This window comes from Buteo buteo, chromosome 10 (genome assembly GCF_964188355.1).
Source record: "Buteo buteo chromosome 10, bButBut1.hap1.1, whole genome shotgun sequence".
NCBI lineage: Eukaryota > Metazoa > Chordata > Aves > Accipitriformes > Accipitridae > Buteo > Buteo buteo.
In genome coordinates, this window is record NC_134180.1 from 1,591,390 (window position 1) to 1,614,728 (window position 23,339).

The window sequence follows — 23,339 nt, forward strand, 5'->3', positions numbered from 1 at the left end:
TAAGCGCCGCGCCGCTCTCGGTGGGTGGAGGAACGGAAGCCAATGCGCGGCCCGGCGCACGGGGAGGGGGCGTGGCCGGCGGCCGGGCCGGGCTGTGAGGCGCGGAGCTCGGCCACCCCCCCCCGCCTCCCCCAGCGACCCGGGCACCGCGGCGGGGCAGGGCTCGCCGCCCCCCCCTCCCTCGCCCCGCTCTCTCCCAAGCCCGGCACCGCGCCGAGGCCGACTGAGGTGATGCGCTGCCCGCGGGGAGGGGCCGGAGCCGCCGGCCGCGCTGAGAGGCCCCGTCGGCGGCCCTTATCCGCCCGCGCAGGCCGGCCTGGGGCCTCAGATAGGGGCCGGCGGCGGGGTCGTTCGCTCCGTGAGGCGGGGGGGGGGGGGGGGGGGGGCAGGCCGCGCCTCGGCGGGGGCTCCGCGGCCTCCACCGGGGAAGGGCTCTGGTGGTCCCCGAGCCGCTCTAGCACCGCGGACCCCGTCCCCGCGGGGCAGGAAAGCCCCCCCCGGGGGTCCGCGCAGCCCGCGGGAGGAGAGCGCGGTTGCTGTGACTCATCCCCGCTTCCTCCGGCGATCTGGGTCAGGGGTGCGGAGACGTTCTCCGGCCGTACCTCGGGGCGGGGGGGGGCGATACGATCGTTCCCGCAGGAGCTGGCGAAGGGGGTGTTAACCCTTTCGCTGCGGGACGGGCCCCGGGAGAGGTGAGGGGGGGGTCCCTCGGCGTGTTGGGGGGTGTACGTGGTGCTTGGCATCACGGCGGGTGGGATTATCTAAATCCACCTGGTCAAGCCAACGCGTAGAAACGGGAACAAAGGAATTAATAAATTAACTTTACCCATGAGACTCCCTGAGCAACTGTATTCATACAAAAAACGTCTTCTGAGCTGCCAGCTTGCAACCTACCTTTGCTGTTTCTGACATGAGCCTCAGGACTTCTTATTCAGCATTTTTAGACACCTGCAAGTGAGCTTGTTCTTAGAATGAAAAAAAAATAAAAATCTTGGGTGAAGTAAGTTTATCATCAAGGGCAAATAAAGTGACAGAACCACACTTTATAATGCCAGCACCAATCTTTCATCAATCATTTTCTACACACAGCTTATTATAGCATTAGATGCGGCTTCCTATCAGGTTATTTAGGCGCTTGTTTCAAAAAAGTAAAAGTGAGATAATGCTCATTATTTTCATCCATAATCGTTAATAAGCATAAACAGGTATGCTTCCCCTTTTACTCAGGTAGGGAAGGCAGAAGGCACATAATCAAGGCTTTTGCAAGAAACGAGCAGTAGAACCAGAGCTAGCATCCAGGCCTCATCCCTCCCTCTCCAGCACTCCTGCTCCTGAGCTGTATTCAGCCTATGGTCAGGAAAGTTCAACTTTTCAGATCTGTTTTCCACTCTAGATCAAAGATTCACCATTCCTGTTAACAACTTTGTGCTCGACATCCTTTAGGTAAGACTGAACACCATTTTTCTTGTTACAAAGTACCTTTCTCCACCCTTTTTTTTGTACAAGAGTTTTAGCTACAAGTAACTAAGGGTTAATAGCACAGCTCACAACCAGTTGTTACTCTGGTTAATGACTTCTCCCAAAGCACTAAAAGCCAGGGGCTTCACCTCAGGCCATTCAAAACCTCATGGCTAACTACTAAGGGCTCGATCCCTTCTGAAGCGATGCTTTAATCCACACGGATGCATGCATCTCAACTTGCTTCACTTGCTGTATCATCAGGAGAGTTTCAAAACACGTCTAGCACAAGATGCATTTTACGACTGAGAAGCTAGGTAAAGTTATTTCCAGAAATCTCTTCAATAACTTTTTCCTTGTCCTGGTTGGGCAGAATTTTACCGAGGTGATAGCAAGCTTTGCCATCTGCAAAGGCAGTATCCAGCAGTCAGTCCTAGCAAACACTGGAAGATCTGTTTTCTCCTTTATGTTTCAACCATGCTAAGGCGTTACATGGAATAAGCTAAATAAGAGCAAAAATACTCGACAAAAGAGAACGGTCAGTCACTTGTTCTGCAGCAGGCTGGCATCTTAATTTTGCATTGTCAGCTCATGACAAGCCTCTACACAGTAAAATGCAAAGAGGATCTACTCTGGATGCATCTCCAGATCTGTTAGGCAAGTACCAAACTTTTGTCCCTCTTGCTAATGTATTTTAGATGCATTTCACGTGGAGTTTTGCCACTAGGTACATCCTCTGCAAGGAGCTGGTTCACAGGAGATTCCAGAGTCGGCCCCGACAGCGGATGAACAAGGCAGAATGGAGAGGAGAAGGTGATGATAGCTCAGTTTATGCCAGATGCAATATTTTTCTGAGGAAGGAACTGCACATAACCAGGGTGAGGAGACTGGAGCATCAGCATAGCTGCGTCTTCTTTTCAACAGAAAGGAAGCTGCCATTGGGGTTAAAATTTTCATATAGTGAGTAACTTGTTGGAACAGAACCTACTCGGCTTCTATGATGAAATTCAAGGGACTAGCTTAGCAGCTCAGATGACGTTTTGGAAAGGGACAGTATGCAGCAAGTTTTTAGTTTCTTCGAAGTTTTACTTGCAGACAAATAAATTCAGCAGTTTTCTTCCTTTTAAACTGAAGCTCAAAATGTAAAAATACCTGCCAGAGCCATTGAAATTTTGGGATAAAATTCAAAAAAAGCAATCTTCCATTAAACCAGATTCCATTTGTGAAGATCAAATGTAGTCAGCATCCTTCTCGACTGCACAACTGCAGTGAAAAATACTTCTGTCCTATACCAAATCAGAAGAATTCCAGGTATTTGACCAATCCACAGAATTCTTGTTTTATCCCAGACACCTGCCGGGGTTCCAGCCATCTCCAGAGCAGGTTCAACAGCCACCCTCAGCCACCTCCAGCGTGCTAAGGCGAGCAGTCAGGTGGACATTTTCAAGCAGGAAATTCTGGTTCTCGTTCCAGGCAGGAGCCTTCCGCCCGACTGCAGGCAGAGCAGCGATCTATCCCTGCTCCCCACGTGCCCCCCGGCACCCCTCCGCAGGCAGCCGCAGTGCTCTGTTCATGCACCAACTAGCACGCACCGTCTGTGGCTCCCTGCCCTCCTGTCCCACAGCCAGGACAGGGCCTTAAACAACTTCTAATGCTGGGCTGGGCAATGGGGTAAGTCACTGTTGCCACATAAAATGCTTCCTTTGTAGCCAGGATCGCCTGCAGCTCAACTAAAGGAATTAGTATTCTACAAACTGCTAGAAGAAGTAAAATTAAACTTTATTTAAAAATTCTTCTAATATAGAAAACGAGAGGAAACAAAGGCAACAAAGGAATGCCCCCGGTTCCATCTCATTACATGAGTTACTGTATTTACAGCTTCAGGAAGGAGCACTGGCAGAAGGTACACGTCCTGCTACTTATGGAGAACTACAAACACTTAACAATACATTGTACAAACCTGACATAACATTTAAAGGTTCACTGCGGGAAACAATTAAATACACTTGCTAAGACAGACAGTAGAAGAGCACAGACAGGTGTTATTTCATCCTGATTTCTCCAAGTGTTCTGTACAGCCTAAACTACCGACATGATTTCCTTCTCACTCACTCACCACCACTGTGGCAAGGACTGCCGTACATTATGGAAACGCGTTTATTCAGCATCATTTGGAGAGGTCAGTAATCTCAAAAATTAAATGGGATGTTACTGAACTCCTCCTATCATAATTTTACTTGCTGGAGAATTTGGAAAAACTGAATAAAATTAAAGCAGTGAAGTAACACAGAATATGTTGTGCTGAACTCCATGTGTCCACAGGCAGCATAGCAACTTAAGGCCCTAACATTTTATCAATGTCAATTTTTGCTTGTGGTGTCACAGTGAGTGCACATATGGGATGACGGGGGATGAAGTTCATGATTTTTATTTTATTTTAAATTCCCCAGCCGCCAGATTGATCTAGATTTCCTGTGTGCATGGGCCTTTCTGATGTTCATACTGTAGGAAATGAAATACAACAGGCAAACACTTCTTCAGACTGCATTCTCTATACATATATAAGTTTTTACACTATCTACAAAACAGTGATTAGATGCTTCTGTGTAAGGTCTTGCTACTCATTTAAAAATACTAGAGAAAAAACTGTACAGTTCTCTAAATTACATCTTTAGAAGAATAATTTTTTTAGAAGTTCATAAAAGACTTCATGTTTGTTTCTATAGAGAATTAAATGATTGGACAAGAAAGATTAGAAATATGTTGTTCAAATCAAGTTAGACAGACCAAGCACTTAACAGAACATTATTTGTAAACTGTAAACTTCTAGTTTTCTGTTCAACTTTACATAGGCATTTGAAAATTAGGAAGAACTTCAGTTATGAGGTCCTTGTTTTAATCTCTGCTACATACAAAAGATACTGAAAAGCAAAAACTATTAAATAATTTAATATACAAGTGTAGTTAAAAAGCACTGTACATTGTAACAAATGTACATTGAATTTTAGAGATAGAAAATCACCAAGTTATTTTCAAATTTACATGATTTTTTTTAAATTCTGTGATGGGAAGAGGACTCTGGAAATGGAGCAGAGTTCTGGACTCCACAGGGCTGTGGGTGAGTGCGGCCGAGTGCTGTTCTGCACAAAAACAAAGCTCAGGTGAAGCTGGCTTGTCACAGACAGGGAAATCCCAGGTTGTTCCTCCTGACACTGCAAGTTCAGCTACCAGGTTTAGCAAATGGTTCCTATTAAAACCTGAGCTCACTTACATCACAGGCAAGCAGGCAGCCTTTCCCTCAAGTACTTCCTTCCCTCCCGAGAACAGACCGGCAAGGGATTTGAACTGCAAAGCAGCCTGGTTCGCACACAAGTACCGACAAACGAGAAGCCAGAAAATTGCCACTGCAAATTGCTCTCCCGCAACACAGTCTTCAGCTCTGCAGGTCCCCCAGCAGCAAGGTAAGGTCAGGAGATGCAGCTACCTGAGCAGGCACTGGGAGACATCTCGCTGCAAAATGCTTTTCTTAAACTCAGCCCAAACCACAGCTCTCTAGAGTTGGGATTTTTTAATATTGCCTTATAGAAGCAGCACTTTTTTAGCCAACATTTAAAGCAATTTATTATATTTGAGATGGGCATGTCATCAGTTAAGTAACAGCCTCAGACGGGATAGCAAGAGACATGCTTGGGTTACCTGAACGGGACTCTAGCAGATTTTAAAGTATGTCTTTTTCAGTTACTAGTCACTCCTCAGCTGTGAAGAGCACTGTCAAGAAAACAGCCAGCGTTTACATGCTTAAAAACAGGTGGAGAGTTCTTGCAACCCAGTGACTTGGGGAGGGAACAGCCAAAGAGAGATACTGCTTCCCATACACCCCAAAAAGGGAAAGACTGAAAAATAGTCCGTGGGATATTGATATTCCCAAGGTAGGATTTACCTGATCATTCCTGATCAAAATCTAAGCACATGACAGCTGTTGAGCTTTGGAAGTTGTTCCAACAGATGCCTGCAGCGCAGCCAAGCTGTCTTAGACCAACAAGCAGAGCAAGCATGAACCCATCTCCTCTCGCCGTGAACCAGGGCCACACGGGCAGTGTGCGCCCACCGAGGTGCTGGCACGGAGACGGGCTCCTGCCCCTGGTGCTGTGAGCCTGGCGGCTTCCATGGGAATGCCGCAGCAGGCCAGCTGTCAGCTCTGCGATTCAAAGCCTTCGAGGGGACAGGAGACCACGAGAGCCGGGTGGCAGACACAGAACAATCTCAATGAGCAAGTGATGCAGAACAGGGTCCATCTGCATGGATTGTCCCTGTATTTGGTACCTCCAGATACCCAGTATGCTAACTCACTAATTTCTTCCCTGTTTTTTTGAGTTCTAAAGGAGACTTCAAACAGCACTGAATTTTTTTCTTGCAAACCCAGTAATAAGACTCTCTCCCTATACCAATATTGAGACCATGTTTTCCCCGTTGGAGATTTAACAAGGCCTAAAATATACATTGCTTCTGCAAGAGTAAATGTCTCAGAACAGGATCTAAATAAGCATCGTGTGTCCAGCAGGAGAAACATAAAATCCTATTTTGGTAACTGGACAAGCACTTGTCCCTTCAGTATCATTCAGCAGTGAAAATTGAGGGGTTTGACTTACAAAAAGCAAGTGTCTCTGTGAGCTGTTGCTAGACAGGGGACAAGACTTTTTGAGAAAGAATGACCATTGCAGGGGGTTGGACTAGATGATCTTCAAGGTCCCTTCCAACCCAAACCATTCTATGATTAAAGACAGATTTCACAGTATTCCTTCTACAATAAAAGTTCTAAAGGTTTGAGGGGGTCAAATATTTCACCTAAAATATTTTCCTCCTCCTTCAGAAAAAGAAGCAACCACAGAAAGCCCTACACAAGTAATTTTTCTGGCAGATTCCTTTTCCCTCCCCCTTTTAAGCTGGGAGATAAATATGCAGAGCTACCAAGAGAGAAAAACACTTTATTCAACCCCGTGAACCTCGCAAGCTTTACATGGCACTATGACGGACTGGCATGGATCCTTGCTATAAAGCTGCTGATGCTTCACGGAATTAACAACTCATACTGTTTTCTGCAGAACAAACTTGGGCCTCGTCTGTCCTGTTTTGAGACAGCTGTAGAGGCACAGGCAATCGCAGTGAGAATTCACAGCTGAAGAGTTCAAAAAACTGAGATAGAACAGGAAAGCTAACAGAAAAGTTTGGAAACATTAAGTTTTTGCCAAAGGCAAGACTATAGTTTAGCTTTTATCACAAGCCTCTGGCTTATACTGGATCTGGGTTTTAACCACCTACTTCAACTCTGACTTCAATCACTTGTAAAAATCATTAAGGCACAGATGGCTGCCTTCCCTTGGTGAGGCTGCAGTAGAGAGGCAAAACGCTATTTCCCAGTTGCTTGGCCAAAGCAGGGACTAGACAGGAGGACAAGAACTTTCCTCCTTCCGTACAAATCATGACAACGTAGCAGAGATGGAGAGAGCTGTGGTTCTGCCTTACCCTGTGCGGGGCTGGACATCAATGCAGGGAGAGAGAAGGAAGACCCTCATAGGGACAAAGTGGTGGCACATTGTCACACACTCAGGAATCCGGGAGGTGAAACCTGCTCCTCTGACAACAGCACCCGTCTGCTCCACTCAGCCTGGAGGCCACCCCGAGGATGCTAACACACCCCCCGGCTGCAAACACCCTGCCCGTCAGAACTCGGATCTCGCCGATCTCATCCATACCTTCACCGCAAGGCTAAAAACAGCGCTGGCAACGACTTGCAGACAATGAGAAGGAAAAAATATTACCTCAGAAGCTAAATTTAGAACTCGGGGCACCCTACAATCAATCATGATTTAATCCAATTATTCCCAGGAGCGGAAGGGTGCAGAAAACATTAAAACTAGCATGCGTCGTACTTCAGGGAAGGTTGAAGTATTTAGAATACAATTGGTATTCAAAGCTGCATGAGTCCTCTTCATTTTCTGTGACAATTTTTAAAAAGTAGGTATCTAACAATTTAAGGAACAAGTGTCCTTTGGACTAAACCTTAATTCTCAGTAAGAGGAAAGCAGATTAAAACCAGTAGGTATATACACACTAGCTGTATATTCACACACATTATGTAAAAGCAGCTTAAAATGCCCTTCTCACTTTGCAAGTCTATGAAATGTACGTTGTCTTTATGCAATCTGTTTCCTACAAGGCCCTCACTAGAAGAGGAATTTGCTGCCTTTTCTTTGAAGAAAAGATTTTGCATGAATTTCTTCTCCTTTTTTGGCATTTTTTTTTTTTTCTTTTTAAACACACTGTCCTGATAGTTATGCTTTTTCACAGGAGACTGGCCAGGCTGGTGGTGGGTCCATTCTGTGCCTGGAACTGTACAGGAGGTGGTCCATCTGTCCACTGAAAGATAACAAACAGCATGAAAATCCCACAGCCGCTGCCTGGGGAGGGGAGGAATGGCAGTGAGGCCAGAGGAAGGAGCTTGCCCTACAGAGGTTTACTACCTTGAGATAATTAAAGATTTCATCAGGAGAAGCTGCGTATCAGGTTTGACTTTGTTTTACATGTGTGGAGCTCCTGTCCCTTGAACAGTATTTCTTTCAAAGCCAGTCCACATGCCTGTCATTCCAAACCTAGCTGACTCCTGTGCTGAATCCAGGGTCAATGGCAATCAAGTGAAAGCATTTCCTGCTCTTACAGGTAAATGCCTGACCATCCAAACACTGTGACTAGCACAAATGAGGGACCTAGCTTGAGATACATTTGAGCCCATTATGCACTGCAACTATAGTGTTCCCAGAGCAAGTTAAGCCTCTGGTTCTCACTCATTTAATTACTATTTTCCTCTAACATTAGTCAAAATCTTCTAAAACAAGCAGATTTAATATTTGTTTCCTAATCCTCTTCCTTCTCCAGATTTTTAATCCAGCATAGATTACGCAGAAGCCAGCAATGGCAAGCAAAGAAAGGGGAGGCGGGAGAGCTGGCTCACATGTCTGGGCCTGGCCCATGGACTGTGCTCCTGGATGGAGGCAGGCACCTGGCCATGGGGGTTTCGCAACAGAGGCTGCATCCCAAACGCTTTCACTCTTGCAAGCCTCAGGATCCCTCTGTGAGCTAAGCCAACAAATAGCATCTTCCTATTGGCCTTCTCCCCCCACTCCTTTCTTCTCCCCAAAAGGGAATGCTGGGAAAAAGATGTCAAGTTCCTCACGTCTCACATTCCCATTTGGACATTATTTCAGTCCAGAACAGTAAATTATCTTATGCCGTTGCTGAGTTGCAGCTTAGGAAACCATTCTGTATTTTTAAAACAGTATTAAGAATGTTTCTGACAGGAAGAACATCAATATTTGAAGTCCAAAGAAAGTTGCTCCTTAAGGCAATGGCTATGCAGACATCAAGTGGTATATTAACTGGAAATTCAGATTTATAGATAAATCGAAAAAAACCCACCCTTAGGAATGCTGAAGTATCAGTAGAAACCGTACTTTTAGCAGTATACAACACAGCATTCCCCAGAACAAGGCAGACTGGGTGACCTAAACATTAAAATTAAGCCTGAGAACATAGTAAGTTTCTTTCAAAAGTAATAGTTGTCACCAAAATGAAGTGGCTACTGGCTACAAAAGCCATTTAAAAAAAAAGTCCTGGTGTAACAAGAAAACACTTCTAAAACAAAGGCCGTACCCACCAAATAACCTTTATAAAAATTAACTAATTGACTCACATTTCCTTTTCCTGTTATCAATCCAGTTTAAGTACTAGGAAGTAGACTGAATTTTGGCAGAAGTGTGCTCAGCAGAAGAAAGGAATAGTAAAGGAAAGCAAAGCACATTGTTTTGCCTCAGAAATGGTCGTAACTGCAAGATGAAGATTGCTTACCGTGATTAGATTGTGTTCTGGAAGACTGCATGCTTCAATGTGGTCCTGCAGGAGCTGCTGCGAGAAGTTTTGATGCATCTGTGCTGCCTCGTGTGCATCCATGGCATTTCCACAGGCTTTGTTCAGGTCTGAAAGACAAGAGCATCGTGTGCTCACCAAGAAACATTCTTTGTACTTGCTTTCAGCTGACCATCTCTCTTATCTGAAAAGGCTGTTCCCTATATTTGATGAATCCAATAATTGATTTAACAGCCAATATGCCAAAGTCATAGCACTGCTGAATGAAAACCCCTTAAGAGAAGCAGGGGCATATGGGGAACCCAAAGTCTTCCCTTTTCCAATAGCATTGGCAGTGCACATTGCAAGATTTGGTGTTATTTTAGTTTCCAACTACTCAAAATAATATTACAGTAGCTCTAAGAGGAGGAAGCAAACTTCTCATGCCAATAAAAGTCCCTGTGCAGTTTGCATTGTGTCTTTTTAGTTTCCAGCACCATCTAGTGGGAGCAGGAAAGACTCACGGGTTTCTCACTGCATCTCCAGGATTCAGCAACACAGGTTTCAGAAGTCGATCAACATTTTTATTTTTTGGTGAATCCTTGCTTTTGGGGGACTACAGAAGCCTCCTGCTTTGCGTACACCGGAAGCAGATCCTAGCATCTCGTTTTCTATGAGGTTTACTCACAGGTATTAGCTCAGTCAGATTTAAGACTTGTAACCTACTAAGAATTACACAATTTCAGCTATAAATTACAAGCAGCACAGTGTGGCAGGGGCTGAGGCGCTGCACCTCCTATCAATGAACATGTGGTTATGTTTTGTTATTCCTCATCAAGCACCTTTTCTTCAAGAGTAGGTCATTAGTTCTATAGAGGAAGCTCTTAGGAAAAATCAAAGCAGAACGGAAACTGCCTCTTGCTGTTCCCAGGCTAGTGGATATGACCGGAGGCAACAGCAGCTGAACATGGGGTGGTGGTGTTTCATCTACAGCGGATTCATCATTGTACTATCGGCATGTTTTGTATGCGAACTACCACTTGGAAATGAATAAGAAAAGTATTTCAATTGCCCGGAAGCGGTTTTGTAGAAAAGGCAACAGTAAAGCAGAAAATAAGCCTGGCCCACAGTGCTCAACGCAGAACACCATGCTTATAGTAAACATGACAATTTAATATAAATTGAAGCTGCGGGGTAAGTTCTTGGAAAAAGGGTAGAGTTACTGCTTTATTTTCTAGTGAGAGCAAATCAATTGCAGCATTAATGTTGACGGTCTGCCAAGAAGCTAGTCAATATTTGAACAAAGCATCCCGGGGCCTGTGTAAGTCAGATTAAACAATATTTATGTATGAAGTGATATAATAGTCTCTTATATTTATTAAAGCCCATATACAGAAGCAAAGCTTAAGTGAAACTTAATCAAATGTTTACTACAATTGGAACTGCAGGCAAAGAAAAGCAGAGCAGCAGCAGAATAGATGCTACAGGGGGGTGGAGTGGAGCCCTTTCCAAAGGGTCACCAGTTCAGCTGTTTATATCATAAACTGTCATCCAGCAACAGCAGGAGAAACCCAACTGCTGCCTCGCACCCGTCACAGGGGGATGCTGGAGCTTTACAGGGCCTTCTCACCCCAGGCATCTTACAGGCCACCCCAGAAAAACAACTGGAATATCTGACAGCAGTGCCAGAGCTGCAGATCAGTAACTGGCAGAACCACCTTGCACTTCCAGCGGTATTTTGTAAACCCAGGCAGTCTTTCATTTAGTCTGTCGGCGAGGGCTGGCATTGGCATACATCCCCATACTCAGTCCCCAGCTAGTAGCAATGGGCGCTCTGCCGCTTTTTTTAGGTACAAGACCTGTTCCTAACTTACCTCTCAACAGAGCTGAGGACCACAGCTGCACAGACATATCCGGTATCTTGCTTGCAAGCTGCATGGCTGGTACTACCATATTATTACTTTCCTGGTGAAGAGCAGATATCAAAATAAAATGGGTATTTATTGTTTTCCCCCTTGCGAATACACATTACATAGGGATGTTAAATTTGTGACACAAAATTTGTCTACTTTAATCGCTGCCATGTTCTAGCTAACAAGTCAAAGTGCTTAATGGGACAATAACCCAAACACATCGTATCTAAAACTGTCTGGAATTTTGCTCTGTCCTAGGAATTATGGAATCTATGTTGTGCAAAATAATAGAAATATTCCACACATTCTGGCATATGGTGAGAATCAAGGAGCTCGTACCCACAATTCCTTCCAAAACAATCCAGTTGAATGATGTTATTTGTCCTTTATTCAGCTCCTTTTTTCAAGTGATTTCAGGCATTATAGGAACACACACTTTTATAACAGACTTCAAACACTACTACTTTGTTGAAGTGTTATTAAACATGCAAATTACAGCTACAGAATTATGTAAGTCAATAAGCTGCCAACTTTTAGTGGGACACCAATAAACAAGCATTCTTAAAATAAGATTAATTTCACAAAGTGTCCTGATTTTCTTTGGCAAATGACAAGTCAAACATTTACATGGTAACACTAGAGACAGTGAAGGCTTACCCTGTGATTCCCTAATACATAGAATATATGACCCAGGAGTACGAGAGAACATGCTGTTAATCGATTCAAGTCTTCTGCGTTTGACATTTTCAGTGTCTCTCGCAAAAATCGCCTACCAAAACAGAGCAAAAATGAAGTGTTTTAAAAACTCTACTTTCCCTACAGTATGTAAGAAGCATCATTAAGAACTGAATTAATCCACATGGCAAATATTAGCACTTGGGAATAAATGTGTGCTGCAGGTGACCTTAAACAAAGCACTTAATTCCCAAAACTCACTTTTCATTTAGCAAAAATGACTATAATACAGGTCCTCCTTTGAAAAGCTTTTGTTTCAGATGTGCCACTGCCGAACACTGCACAAGTATTATTATTAGCATTCAGAACTAAAGAGATCTAAACCGAACAGCTTCCTGGTATTTTCCCCTAAGTAATAAACAGAAGGTTGACTAAATCCACAGGGAGAAGAGCTAGCAGATTTGAAAGCAAGGCCTCAGGGTTTTAATTTTTCTCTTAAAAAGCTTGATTTAGTTTCTCCTTTTTTCCCCACCTTCCAAGTGCAGTGATTTATACTCACTTTGCCTCATTGTATCTTCCTTGAAAGAAGGAGAACAGACCTCGGATGTAGAAAGCCGCTGCTCGAAGACAGTGAGAGCTATGGACAAAGCAATGCATTGAAATCTAGGCATTGTGCAGCGATTACATGCATTACAGACAGATTTCTAGGAATTTGCCCAATAATCAAATCTCCAAACAAAACATTATATTTAACCCGTGGTCAGAACTTCTGCCTTGAAAAGAAGTTGATTATTTTGTTTTCTTTTAAAAAAAGCCTGCTACAAATCCACTATTACCACCACCAACGCAACATCAGCATGTAGATAGTTTCTGGAATTCTCACCTCACAGGAAAATTATGGTCTGGATTTATCCTTTCCAATAAGCTGTAAAGCTACAAAGTGGGAGGGGAAAAGAAAGATAATCAGCATTTCTCGCATATACAGGCTTAAATACTGACAGCAAGAGCACATCAAATCAAAACGGCGCAAGTCACCACAAACACACTCAAGTTTACTTCTACTGGTTAGATCATAGCACAAACATTCCAGTATTAGGAGTTTTCATGCCCATTTTGATCCCAAAATCAAGTTTTATACAAAATAGTCTCAGACTTTATAGAACTTCCTATACAACATCAATATTTCCTCACAGAACTTTTAGCTGTCATTATCTGAGCTGTTCAAGACCCAAATGAATGCTATATCAGATACGCTATTTAATTGAAACCAGAAATCAACTAAGCAAAAAAAAAAAAAATCAACTTTTTAAATTTTTTTTGCTCTCTAAGCTTTTTAACAAAGTACTGTGTGCTTGGTGAAAAAAGTTCATTTACAGCCTCTACACAAGAAATTTGCAAGCACATCTCTGAAAAGTTACTACTGAGGGATCAGACACATCACTGAAAGAGTGCATACAGCTAAATTTTCGTATTAATATGGCTCCAGGGACACCTCTGAAGCAAAATCAACGCACACATGCACATACCTATTTCTGGATGTTTAGTTAAACCTTGCTAGGTTTTATGTAATCTAATAAAACCCCTAAGCAGATGGAAACTGAAGCGAACAAGTTGAATGAGTCAAGATGACACAGTTAATCACACACTTCACATTGGGAAGCTTGCCCTCCCAGTGCTGTAAAAATTCTGTGTACGATCCAGAATACTATGCTTCAGTGGTTTGCAGCTCGGCCAGCTGATGCCACTGGTTCTTTACTGTTAATTGACACTACCCTGATGAAGGAGTTGCCTGGCTGCCAGACAAGGTACCACTTTGCAAAAATGCTCAGAAAAAAGAATAATCCAAGCACAGTAGCAGTTTATTCTCCAATAAATTTCTGAATTTAGAATGACAGTCAGAAACCAGCTTACCTCTTGATGCCGGTTGCCTTCCCTGATGTACACACTGGCTAAGTTTGTCACAATAAATGCCCACAGTTCTTGATGTGTAGTGAGCTAAAATAAACACAATACCAACAGCACAGTCAAATACTTCAGCATCTAACCCAGAATTTGCTCACCCCATATAAATCACAGATTTGGTGCCTGATATTTTGCTATTAATAAATCTTCCTGACCTGAACTGTGATCAGCATAGAAAAAAATAATGAATGCAACTAATATAGATGATCTCCAGCTTTCCCTTCCAACCTCAACTGTTCAGTGACCCACACAACAATTGCAACAAGCCCATTTCCACACTGAACATCCACAGTAAACAGTTTGGGAAGAAAATCTTACCCTCAGTGCTGTAGTAAATTGTGCTTCTGCATTGTCCATGCAATTAACAGAAATGCAGTAGAGCCCCTGTAGAAGACAAGGTATTTCTAAGGTAATGCATAATACAGTAAGCCCAGAACGCAAAGAAGAAAGGCACGCACAAGACCACAGAAATCTCAGGATATTGACAGGAAAGAAGGTAACCAACAAGTCTTAGTTTTGCTTGGTTCTGGGAAAAATAAGCAATTTCTCCACAAAGTCCTTCAAAATAGTATGCTCCTGTAAAAAATGCCCCATTTATCTAAGAAAACCCTCCTGGTTTCTTATAATACTCAAACAGCAATGCTACATAAATTCTTCTCCTCACACAGTTCCCACAACATACCCTCTCAAACGTGTACAGGATAAATCTTGTGCATTTGCCTTGCATACTAACTACCATGCTACACATCACTTATTTTAAAAAGGGATTTAAGCCTTTGACAGCTTTAAATAACACTGGGTGCAAGTCCCCACAGCAGGACTGGCAATCAGTAACACAGACCCCATTACTCCACAGGAAATCTTGCTGTCTGCCTCACTACCTTCTCATTAGTTCCTGGTGATGAGTATGAGCCTCAGGTAAGGTCTTCCAAAGAGTCAAAAGCTTACCGCTAATCACAGACACTTACTAATAGAGTGTGCAGCTGGGCAGCATGATTAGAAAACAGTCTGGGAGACTGCTGGCAGAGCTGACAGACTTGTGAAATCTGTTAGGAAAAAAAAGTTAACTTTAAGATACTTTTTCTCCATTTCACTTTATGCTCTAAACCCATCTACTTGCATCATACATGTCATGCAGTACGTTTACAGCGATTGGTTCAAGAATCCCAAGTCATGCTCCTAGGAAAAAGCGGAGGCTAGACTTGCCTCAAGGTACACACGCTGCTCCATACACACTCTTCCCACACAGACGCACACTCAAAGTGGTTTTGAATTATTTGCTTTGCAGCAGCTCCACCATATGGTGGCACCACCTGCAAACCAAGTCACAGATCTCTTCTGACACGCTCAGAATTTGAGTTGGCACGCAACAGAAAAACTGGAATCAAAATCTTCCACGGGGTATGTGCTTGTGATGAGTTTTATGAGCCAGAACCAATGACTATTCTTTTAGCAGGCTAAATTTCCCCCCACCCCCCGAGTACATCCATGAGAAGGCTGACAGCAGAGGTTGAGATGATACAACAGTAAGTCCTATAAATAAGGGATGGGTGAAAAGGATTTAAAAATGACTGTGAGAATGGAAAAAAAGCACAGTTCTTTCTTGCATTAAGTAACACTGTCCCTCTCTTCCTTCCCCTCAAACTGTGCAAGAGAAGAAAAGGACAGAAAGGCAGGGAACCTTAAAAACTGAGAAAAACTTGGACAAGACAGGAACACCTAAGAGGAAGAGTTAAGAGCCACTCTCAGTCATGAATCTGAAGGAAAAGACATCAGAGTCAGGCTGCAACGTACAATCAGGAAGGTGTCAGTTGTAGACACCAATCAATTATTGTTGACTCCATGAGCAACTCCAAAGTGTTCTTAAATAAAATATTTAAGAGGAGGCTAATTCCACGGCTTCAGAGTTGCAGTATCCTGAGCATCATTAGGCCTGACTATATCTGTTAGTAGTTTAGCACTGCTGGAACCCCCATCTGAGCCCGACTATCTTGCTCAAAACTGAAATTCCCGTGTTTTAAAAGCTATCACTGCATACATTCACAACCAGGGAAATGATGATACCCCACTTTTACCTCCTGCAACGCCGTGGCTTTGTGTCCCGTGACAAGCCGACACATGATAATGTGTTCCAACAAAATAACTTGGAATGATGACAAGATAGGACTGCAGTCCAACACTGAAAAGGGAACAAAAGTAATTCAGTACGTAAAGTTAAGACAAAATTAACATCCTAACCACACAGCCCCCCCCACACCTAGCCGGCTTCCTCAGTTGCAGGTGGTTCAGCAAGACTTCAATACAAAGACTCCTTTGTGGAAATCTAGAGAGAGATGTCTTTGGCTGGACCACCTGGTGTCAGAAGAGTCATCATACTGCCCAGCTCCTCTTCCATATGCCACAGGAAGGATGGCACAGGTTTAAAAAAAAAAAACACAAACAACAAAACAACCAACAACCAAACAAAAAACCCCAAACCCACCAAAACCATGATGCCTGAACTGTCAGAAGTGGGAGTCTGAGCACCACTTAAGGAAAAACTCCTTGGGAACACATGCTCATTTTAGAGAATCAAAAGCTTGGATAACCAAATACATGGACAATCAGAAAGGCAGCATGAAAATACATGTATTTACAGTCCCATTTACCAAGTTATAATAAACCCCCCCAAAACAAGATTTCTGTACTAAAAGTAACTATCCAGTGTTAAAACAGAGCAGAGTTCTTAGACACAGCAGAAACAGACTGACAGCAGGCTGTCCCAGTGAGCTAAATAAGGTTGCTGTGGTTTTGTTTTGTTTTTTAAATTTAAATTAGCAACAAGTAATGGAATCTTGCAGCATCAGCTAACTGATAATCCTTATCCTTACTTTTTAGCTTCTCTAGCTGCATGAGCGCTTTGTCTGTGTACTTCTGAGCCTTCTCCAGGTACCCTGCTTGCATGGAATGCATCACTGTCACCTGCCGGAAAACACAGGAAAGATTACAGAAAACTACCTTTGCAAAGAGGAAAGGTCTAGGAGTTCACACAACTCCTCTGCTACCAGCTTTTTAAAATAAATTTTGACATCATTCAGGAGTATAATCATATTCGAGAAGTGGGGCAATTAGTTTCAGGAATTTGAAGTCAAGACTGTTGCTCTGTTGGTAAAAATAAGCCAACATAGCTCTACGTCGTATGAGTTAATCTGATTCTATTTGGCTTGGATATTAATAAAGTTACATTCCAGTTTCCAGACTTCTTGCACAGTCTCTTCAAACACTGACATCACTGAAAGCAATAGTCTCACAGATGCTGTGGCAGAATTAAACTGCCAGTGTAACGTAAAGCAGCATATGGTCTGCAGAATCTATCGCTGCTGGCTCCAAGCAATTTTTAACCAATTCCTCATTAATTAGCAATATACATTAAGTAAAAAAGAGCTTCTCACCAAGTAGACAAGCACACACATGTGTTCCTTGGGCAGCCAGTGAAAGAGATCAGCAGGGTTGCTGGGCAGAATTTCATCATCATGCAGCGTGGATATGGTCTGGATGCACTGCTGAAGCTGTTTCAGGCATGGCTTCACACTTTTCACCTGCAAAAGATGATTCACATCAGACATAGCTGCTGCAGCCCAGATGCTTAAACATTTACTTAGTTGGGAAAACTTGCCAGGCAATAATAATAATCCCTACATTCAGGAAATAAGTTCATGCATAAATCACAACACTAGCATGACAGAACAGTGACTACTTCAGGCCCGCTCCAGGATTAACAACAATCACCCCTTCATATTTGCATATATGACCAACAGATGCTCAAAATTTTTTTCAAAATTATACACAAAGCCCGTTATGTCCACCAACATAATATGGAAGCAAGAGTGGCTGCCATGGTTATAAGCGTATCACAGTTAACCTTTCCTTGGGGAAGAAGAAATGAATTAATTTCTTCACTCCTCGTCTCATTTGTGATTAAAATCTATAGAAGTTAAGTTTCATTAACAAAAAGCATGGCGCAGCAAAACAAACAAACAATAATCCCCCCAAATCACCTCAGTGTAACAATTAGCTACTTTTGAGCCAGTACTTTTTCCCCAGTTCTCACACGGCAACTATAAGAAGCACAACTCACACTTACCTGCCCAGCATCCAGGTAATGCGTGACCTGCAGGACTAAGAAGAATACACGTAACGACTCTTTCTGGATGGGGTTTCCTTGCCAGTTTTCAACTATCTGCCCACAAAGAGTAAGGAGAGGGTGCACCTCCTGCAGCTTTCGTTCCATTAGAAGGAGCTATAATTTAGAAAAAAAAAAAAATCATTATTTTTGTGCTAACCAGTTTAAACACTCCAAGAGCTTCAGTAGAACCCCAGGTACATTGATTTATTTAAAACAAAAACAGATTCAAAGACATCTTATTGCAAGAGCACCAGCCTTTTCACATGACCAGATTTTTCATCCCTAATTACAAGGGCTCCAGTGACAATCTGCAGCTATCCTTTATCCTTTCAGAAAATTATTTGTCATAATTAATAAAGGAGAAAAAAGCCAAACCTATTCACAAGAATTTCACCAGAATTCCGCAGACTTAAGGCTTATCCCAGATATATTTTTATACTGTGCTTTCTCACATGAACAAAACAAAATACATAAAGCAAATAAGCATGCACGATACCTTAAAACAAACGGCCTACGTTCAGGCAGGTTACATTCTATTGCTCTGTAACTTGCATTACACTAGCGTCCTGGTTTCAGCTGGGATAGAGTTACTTTTCCTTCTAGTAGCTGGTATAGTGTTACATTTTGGATTCAGTATGAGAATAACGTAGATAACACACCGATGTTTTCAGTTGTTGCTAAGTAGCGTTTATATTAAGTCAAGGATTTGTCAGCTTCTCATGCCCAGCCAGCAAGAACCTGGGAGGGGACACAGCCAGGACAGCTGACCCAAATTGGGCAAAGGGATATTCCATACCATGTGATGTCACGCCCAGTATATAAACTGGGGGGAGTTGGCCGGGAGGGGGGAATCACTGCTCAGGAGCTAACTGGGCATTGGCCAGTGAATGGTGACCAATTGCATTGTGCACCACTTGTTTTATATATTCCAATTATTTTATTATTATTATTGTCATTTTATTATTGTTATTATTATCATTATTATTTTCCTCCTTTCCATTCTATTAACCTGTTCTTATCTCAACCCACAAGTTTTACTTTTTTTTTTCCCCTGATTCTCTCCCCCATCTCACTGGGTGGGGGGGAGTGAGTGAGCAGCTGCACAGTGCTTAGTTGCTGGCTGGGGTTAAACCACAACTAGTTAAACAAGTAAATAGTTTATTTTAAAAGTACATCCAACTTACCATCCCCTTGCTTAGCAGAAACAGTGCTCTGAAATGAAACAAAATGATGTCATGCTCAGAAAAAACTTACCCAAACCACAACTATATACATAAATCCTGAGGGGAAAAAAAAAAAATCTGCTGTTCTCCCCCTCAAAGACAATAGACAAGAGAGTATTAAGGAACCTGCCACAGAAAGCACATTTAAAAGCTAGATGGAACAGTTCAATCATAGCCCCAGGAATCAAAATCCCAGCCTCTCAGGTTTGTAGCCAAGCTTTGGACAGTTCCAGTTACAATAGCTTCTAAGGCCAAACCAGGCTACTGCGAAAACTTTTGCTGAATAAGACAATAAACAAAGTTCAGTTTGAAAAAAGACCCTGCAGAGCTTAGTGGACATTATTGGTTTTAACAGAAAAAGGAAAGAACTGGAGAAACTCTCAGATCTAAGAGAATACTCAGAAATACTGGTTTGCCTTTAAAACCCATGTAGCAATCACATTTCCATATAAAACCAGAATATCTCTAAATAAAAAGTAGACGAAACCAAAATATTTTCTGTGAGAAGGGAAAAAAGTCCAGGGAACTCACCTGGTATACTCTGATCCTACCACCCGAGCATATTCTGCTCCAACTCCAAGAAGGTCACATGCAGATACTAAGTCTTTTTCAAGTGTATGTAGTTGCTGAAATGAAAAAAGGCCACAAGAATTTGGCATTTTCTTTGTGAAACTCATTTGCAGTTTTTAAAAATGTAATTACTCCTGTGCTTTACACGTGACAAGGGCTAAACTGGTACTTGTTAAATTTATCATCTGATTTTAGACACATTTTCCAGGAACACCTGGCATTCTCAAAAAAAAAAAAGTCTGTAACATTTCAAAGAAAACGTCTCAGCCCAGTTTCATACCACGCAAAGCTGTTATAACTCATTAAGATCACGTGCAGATCAGATCCCAACAGCTCCAATATAACCGTGGACTGTTACATTGGAGTAACTGGAATAACAGTTTGTTTTCCAGCAAGAAGAGCAGAGAAAGTCTGCAAGGTATGTTTCAGGTGACAGGGAGAAAATGGTGCAGCTGCCAGAGCACCTCTCACTCCCTCCTGCCTGCCAACTTTTGTACTTTCTCCAAACTCAGGTAGAAAGCCACACAGTTGTAGCAGAACAGGCACCAAAGCAATGAGAGACACAGGCCTCTGTGGTCAAGCAAAAGCCAGAAAGGAAATACCACACAGAAGAGAAATCAGCAAAGAATGTCAAGCTTCGAGGGAAGGATCCTATTCAGAGGGAGGCACTGAGAAAAACACTTAAGCTTCTTCTGAGTACTCAGGCATTAACTCATTGCAAAGTAAACATTTGTCCTTTAATCGATAGGAAAGTAAGTCTCTCCACAGTTCACTGTTCCTAAACTACACAAAGGAGCTTGGCAATTCCTTTTCAACAAAGTTGGTCTGCTTGTTTAAGCTCATCAGGAAGGGGGAAAAGACAAGTACAGGTGACTATTAAGACAGTCTTCAAAGATAAAATTGCTTCTTAACTAGCTCTCTGCTGCAGAGTACCTGTAAAGAGCAATTAACTCCCTCAACTCTCAGGTTAAACACCTCAAGCCTCTTTAGGAGCAGAGAAGAGGCATAACCTGGAAAAATAGGGGGTCATTCAACAATAATCTGCTCTTCCCACTGATCACTTAACTTTCTGGATATGTTCCCTGGCCTAATGCACTGGATCACTGAGGAAAATCAGCGCTTTTAAGAGTAGTTACACAGCTGAAGTAAAGACTGTAACAAATGTTAAACACTTCAGATTCCAACATGCACCACTTTATTCCTAGAAGCGAAGACAGTCTGACCTGTGCAGCTGAAGCCACACTTAGGAGCATATTACAGAACAGGAAGAGTAACATTGCTTGGAGGCCTTTGCACCACCTGCTTTTCCCATCCCAGTTCTGCTCTGTGTGCTAATTAGGTTGAAAATAATCAAACGAACACTTCACATTGGCAAACTCCAATTCCAGCAGGCTTTAAGAAAACATTTGCCCTTCCTGCAAGCCATAAGGTGGATCTTATTTTGCTCTACTTCTAAAGTTGTGTGTTACTAGTGCCCACGGGATGATCCTTGCTGCTTCCTTCCCCATCTGCCTTCAGCAGGTGAAAAGTGGGCCTTGACCCAATCCACAGTCTACCAATATATCGTTACTTTAAAGCATGAACTTCTCTTTTGTCTCTCCATTAACAGCAATGATGGGTTGGGAAGGCATCCAAACTCTTTTTAAGAAGGATACAGCTGTTTTCTAACCATTTTTACCAATCACAGTGCTACAGTATAACATGGTTATTAATATAAATCACTTACTGCAAGTTGAAAAAGCAATCTACAGTGCCAGTACGGAGTCTGCTGTGAAATCTGAATGGCTTTGCGTAACAGAGGTTTTGCTGTATCCACTGAATTCTGAAACAGAAACATGCACAACATAAAAAACCAGGCTACTGGGAACTTCATCACTAACAATAACAACTTTTAAACTAGTTGTATTCTGTGTTGATCCCCCATTAAAGTCTCACAGGTCAGGAACCTTAAAACATGAAAAGCAACAAAACCAAGTATTTAACACACAGGCCCACACATCTACACTTGACTGAAACTCTGTTCAAGAGTATTTATTAGCTATTTAACTTCTTTGGCCGCTATTCTAATGGGCACTTTTTTCCTGCACGTGAGAGAAAAAGCAAACATTTTCTTTAGAGAAAGTAAAGACTAGTTAGGGCTCTTCCGGAGAAAAAGAATAAAAACAGCCTAGGAACACAACAAAAGCCTGAGGAAAACCATCCACTTCCCTCCCTCCCCCCAAATTAGCTTGTCTTTGTCCAAATGAGGGCTAAAGAAATAGTTTGGCCAAGTAAACTTCCTTTGCTGTGGAAGACCTGCATTGCAATTCCATCAGGAACTTTCACGATAAGAAAGGCCAAGAGTCTTTCAGGCTTACACCTTAGTACTCTACATTTACATTGCAGCAGACCTCTAAAAATTTCATAAATCCTATTACTAATGGCGATAACTACTCCAAGACCAAAGACACTCAAAATAAATGCAGCAGGACAACCAACAACACCTGAAGTAGTCTCAGTGTACTCACCTCCTGACAATACAGTTCAGACAGAAGGCTGGCTGCCTCAAACTTAACATCTTCAAACTGGGGAATCTAGCAGCATCAGAGTTAAGTAAATATTAAACACTGTCTGGAAAACAGCAACAGCCCGATGTCCAAAAACCCTTAACAGAACATACGTGTTAGGAAAGCGTCTCCCAACCACAGAATTAGATTAAAAACACCAGCTAAATCCCCATCCCCAGGGCCACGCTCTCTCTCCGCAGAGGTGTTTTGTTATCAAAGCCCCCTGGTGCAGGAGCAAGGTGGTCGGGCAGCAACGCTCCTCGCCCAGACGGACAGCCAGGAAAAGGATACTTGCTGGGATATCAACCACTGCAAGAGAAGACAGGGAGTTAGTCTGCAACCACCACAAGCCAGCCCCACTGACAGGGCCCCCCCAGCAACCCTCCCCTCCTCGTCCACACACATACACACACACCCCCCCCCCACTGCTCCTCCACACATACACCCCCCAGGGCTCACCGCCTTCTCCAGGTGCCCGCGGGCCTGGTCGCCGTTGCGGGTGTGGTGGTAGAGGACGGAGCCGAGCTGAAGGTGGGTGCGGGCCTCCATGCGGGCCGGGGGCTTGCGGGGCAGCACGGCCTGCAGGCAGTGCACGCAGAGCCGCACCTTGGGCGGGCTGGACGTACGGAAGTGTTCGGCCAGGCCCAGCAACGCCAGGTACCACGACTCCCCACCGGCCGCGCCGCCGCCCGACCCCGACCCCGCTGCGGGCCCAGCACCTCCGCCGCCACCTCCTCCTCCGCCGGCCCCCCCGCCGCCTCCGCCGCCCGCCTCCCCGGAACCCGCCGCGCCGCCCGCCGCCGGCTGCGGCTGCTGCTGAGGCGGCGGTTGTTGCTGAGGGGCCGCGCCGGCCGCCGAGCCCGACGCGCCCGCCGCCACCGCCGCCATCTCAGGGCCGCCGCGACAACACGGGCGGGAGGGGAGGGGC

General features: G+C 43.5%; 1 protein-coding gene and 1 long non-coding RNA gene across 2 annotated transcripts; one reads left to right on the plus strand and one right to left on the minus strand.

Moving 5' to 3' along the window:
* The first annotated feature begins 130 nt into the window (after nucleotides 1-130).
* LOC142035626 (uncharacterized) lies at nucleotides 131-8,110 on the plus strand. Its single transcript, XR_012651924.1, has 3 exons — nucleotides 131-228; nucleotides 2,932-3,129; nucleotides 7,807-8,110. It is a non-coding gene; the product is annotated as an uncharacterized LOC142035626 (long non-coding RNA).
* MAU2 (MAU2 sister chromatid cohesion factor) lies at nucleotides 3,217-23,313 on the minus strand. The gene is made up of 19 exons (XM_075037857.1): nucleotides 22,871-23,313; nucleotides 22,703-22,720; nucleotides 22,373-22,438; nucleotides 21,592-21,687; nucleotides 19,827-19,921; nucleotides 19,257-19,284; nucleotides 18,031-18,186; nucleotides 17,339-17,485; nucleotides 16,778-16,868; nucleotides 15,983-16,086; nucleotides 14,876-14,953; nucleotides 14,226-14,291; nucleotides 13,857-13,940; nucleotides 12,829-12,878; nucleotides 12,505-12,582; nucleotides 11,928-12,039; nucleotides 11,232-11,322; nucleotides 9,361-9,488; nucleotides 3,217-7,875 (listed from the first exon to the last, which is right to left on the minus strand). Exons 1-19 carry the CDS (start codon nucleotides 23,297-23,299, stop codon nucleotides 7,801-7,803), a joined length of 1,992 nt encoding a protein of 663 aa, XP_074893958.1. The 5' UTR covers nucleotides 23,300-23,313; the 3' UTR covers nucleotides 3,217-7,800.
* Nucleotides 23,314-23,339: the final 26 nt, after the last annotated feature.

Coding starts and splice junctions, on each gene's coding strand:
- MAU2 (XM_075037857.1), bottom strand. CDS start 23,299: ATGGCGGCGGTGGCGGCGGGCGCGTCGGGCTCGGCGGCCGGCGCGGCC. Junction 18,187..19,256: donor TTCTGCTAAGCAAGGGGATG/GTAAGTTGGATG, acceptor TCTAAATTATAG/CTCCTTCTAATGGAACGAAA. Junction 14,954..15,982: donor AAGCCACGGCGTTGCAGGAG/GTAAAAGTGGGG, acceptor TTTTCCTAACAG/ATTTCACAAGTCTGTCAGCT.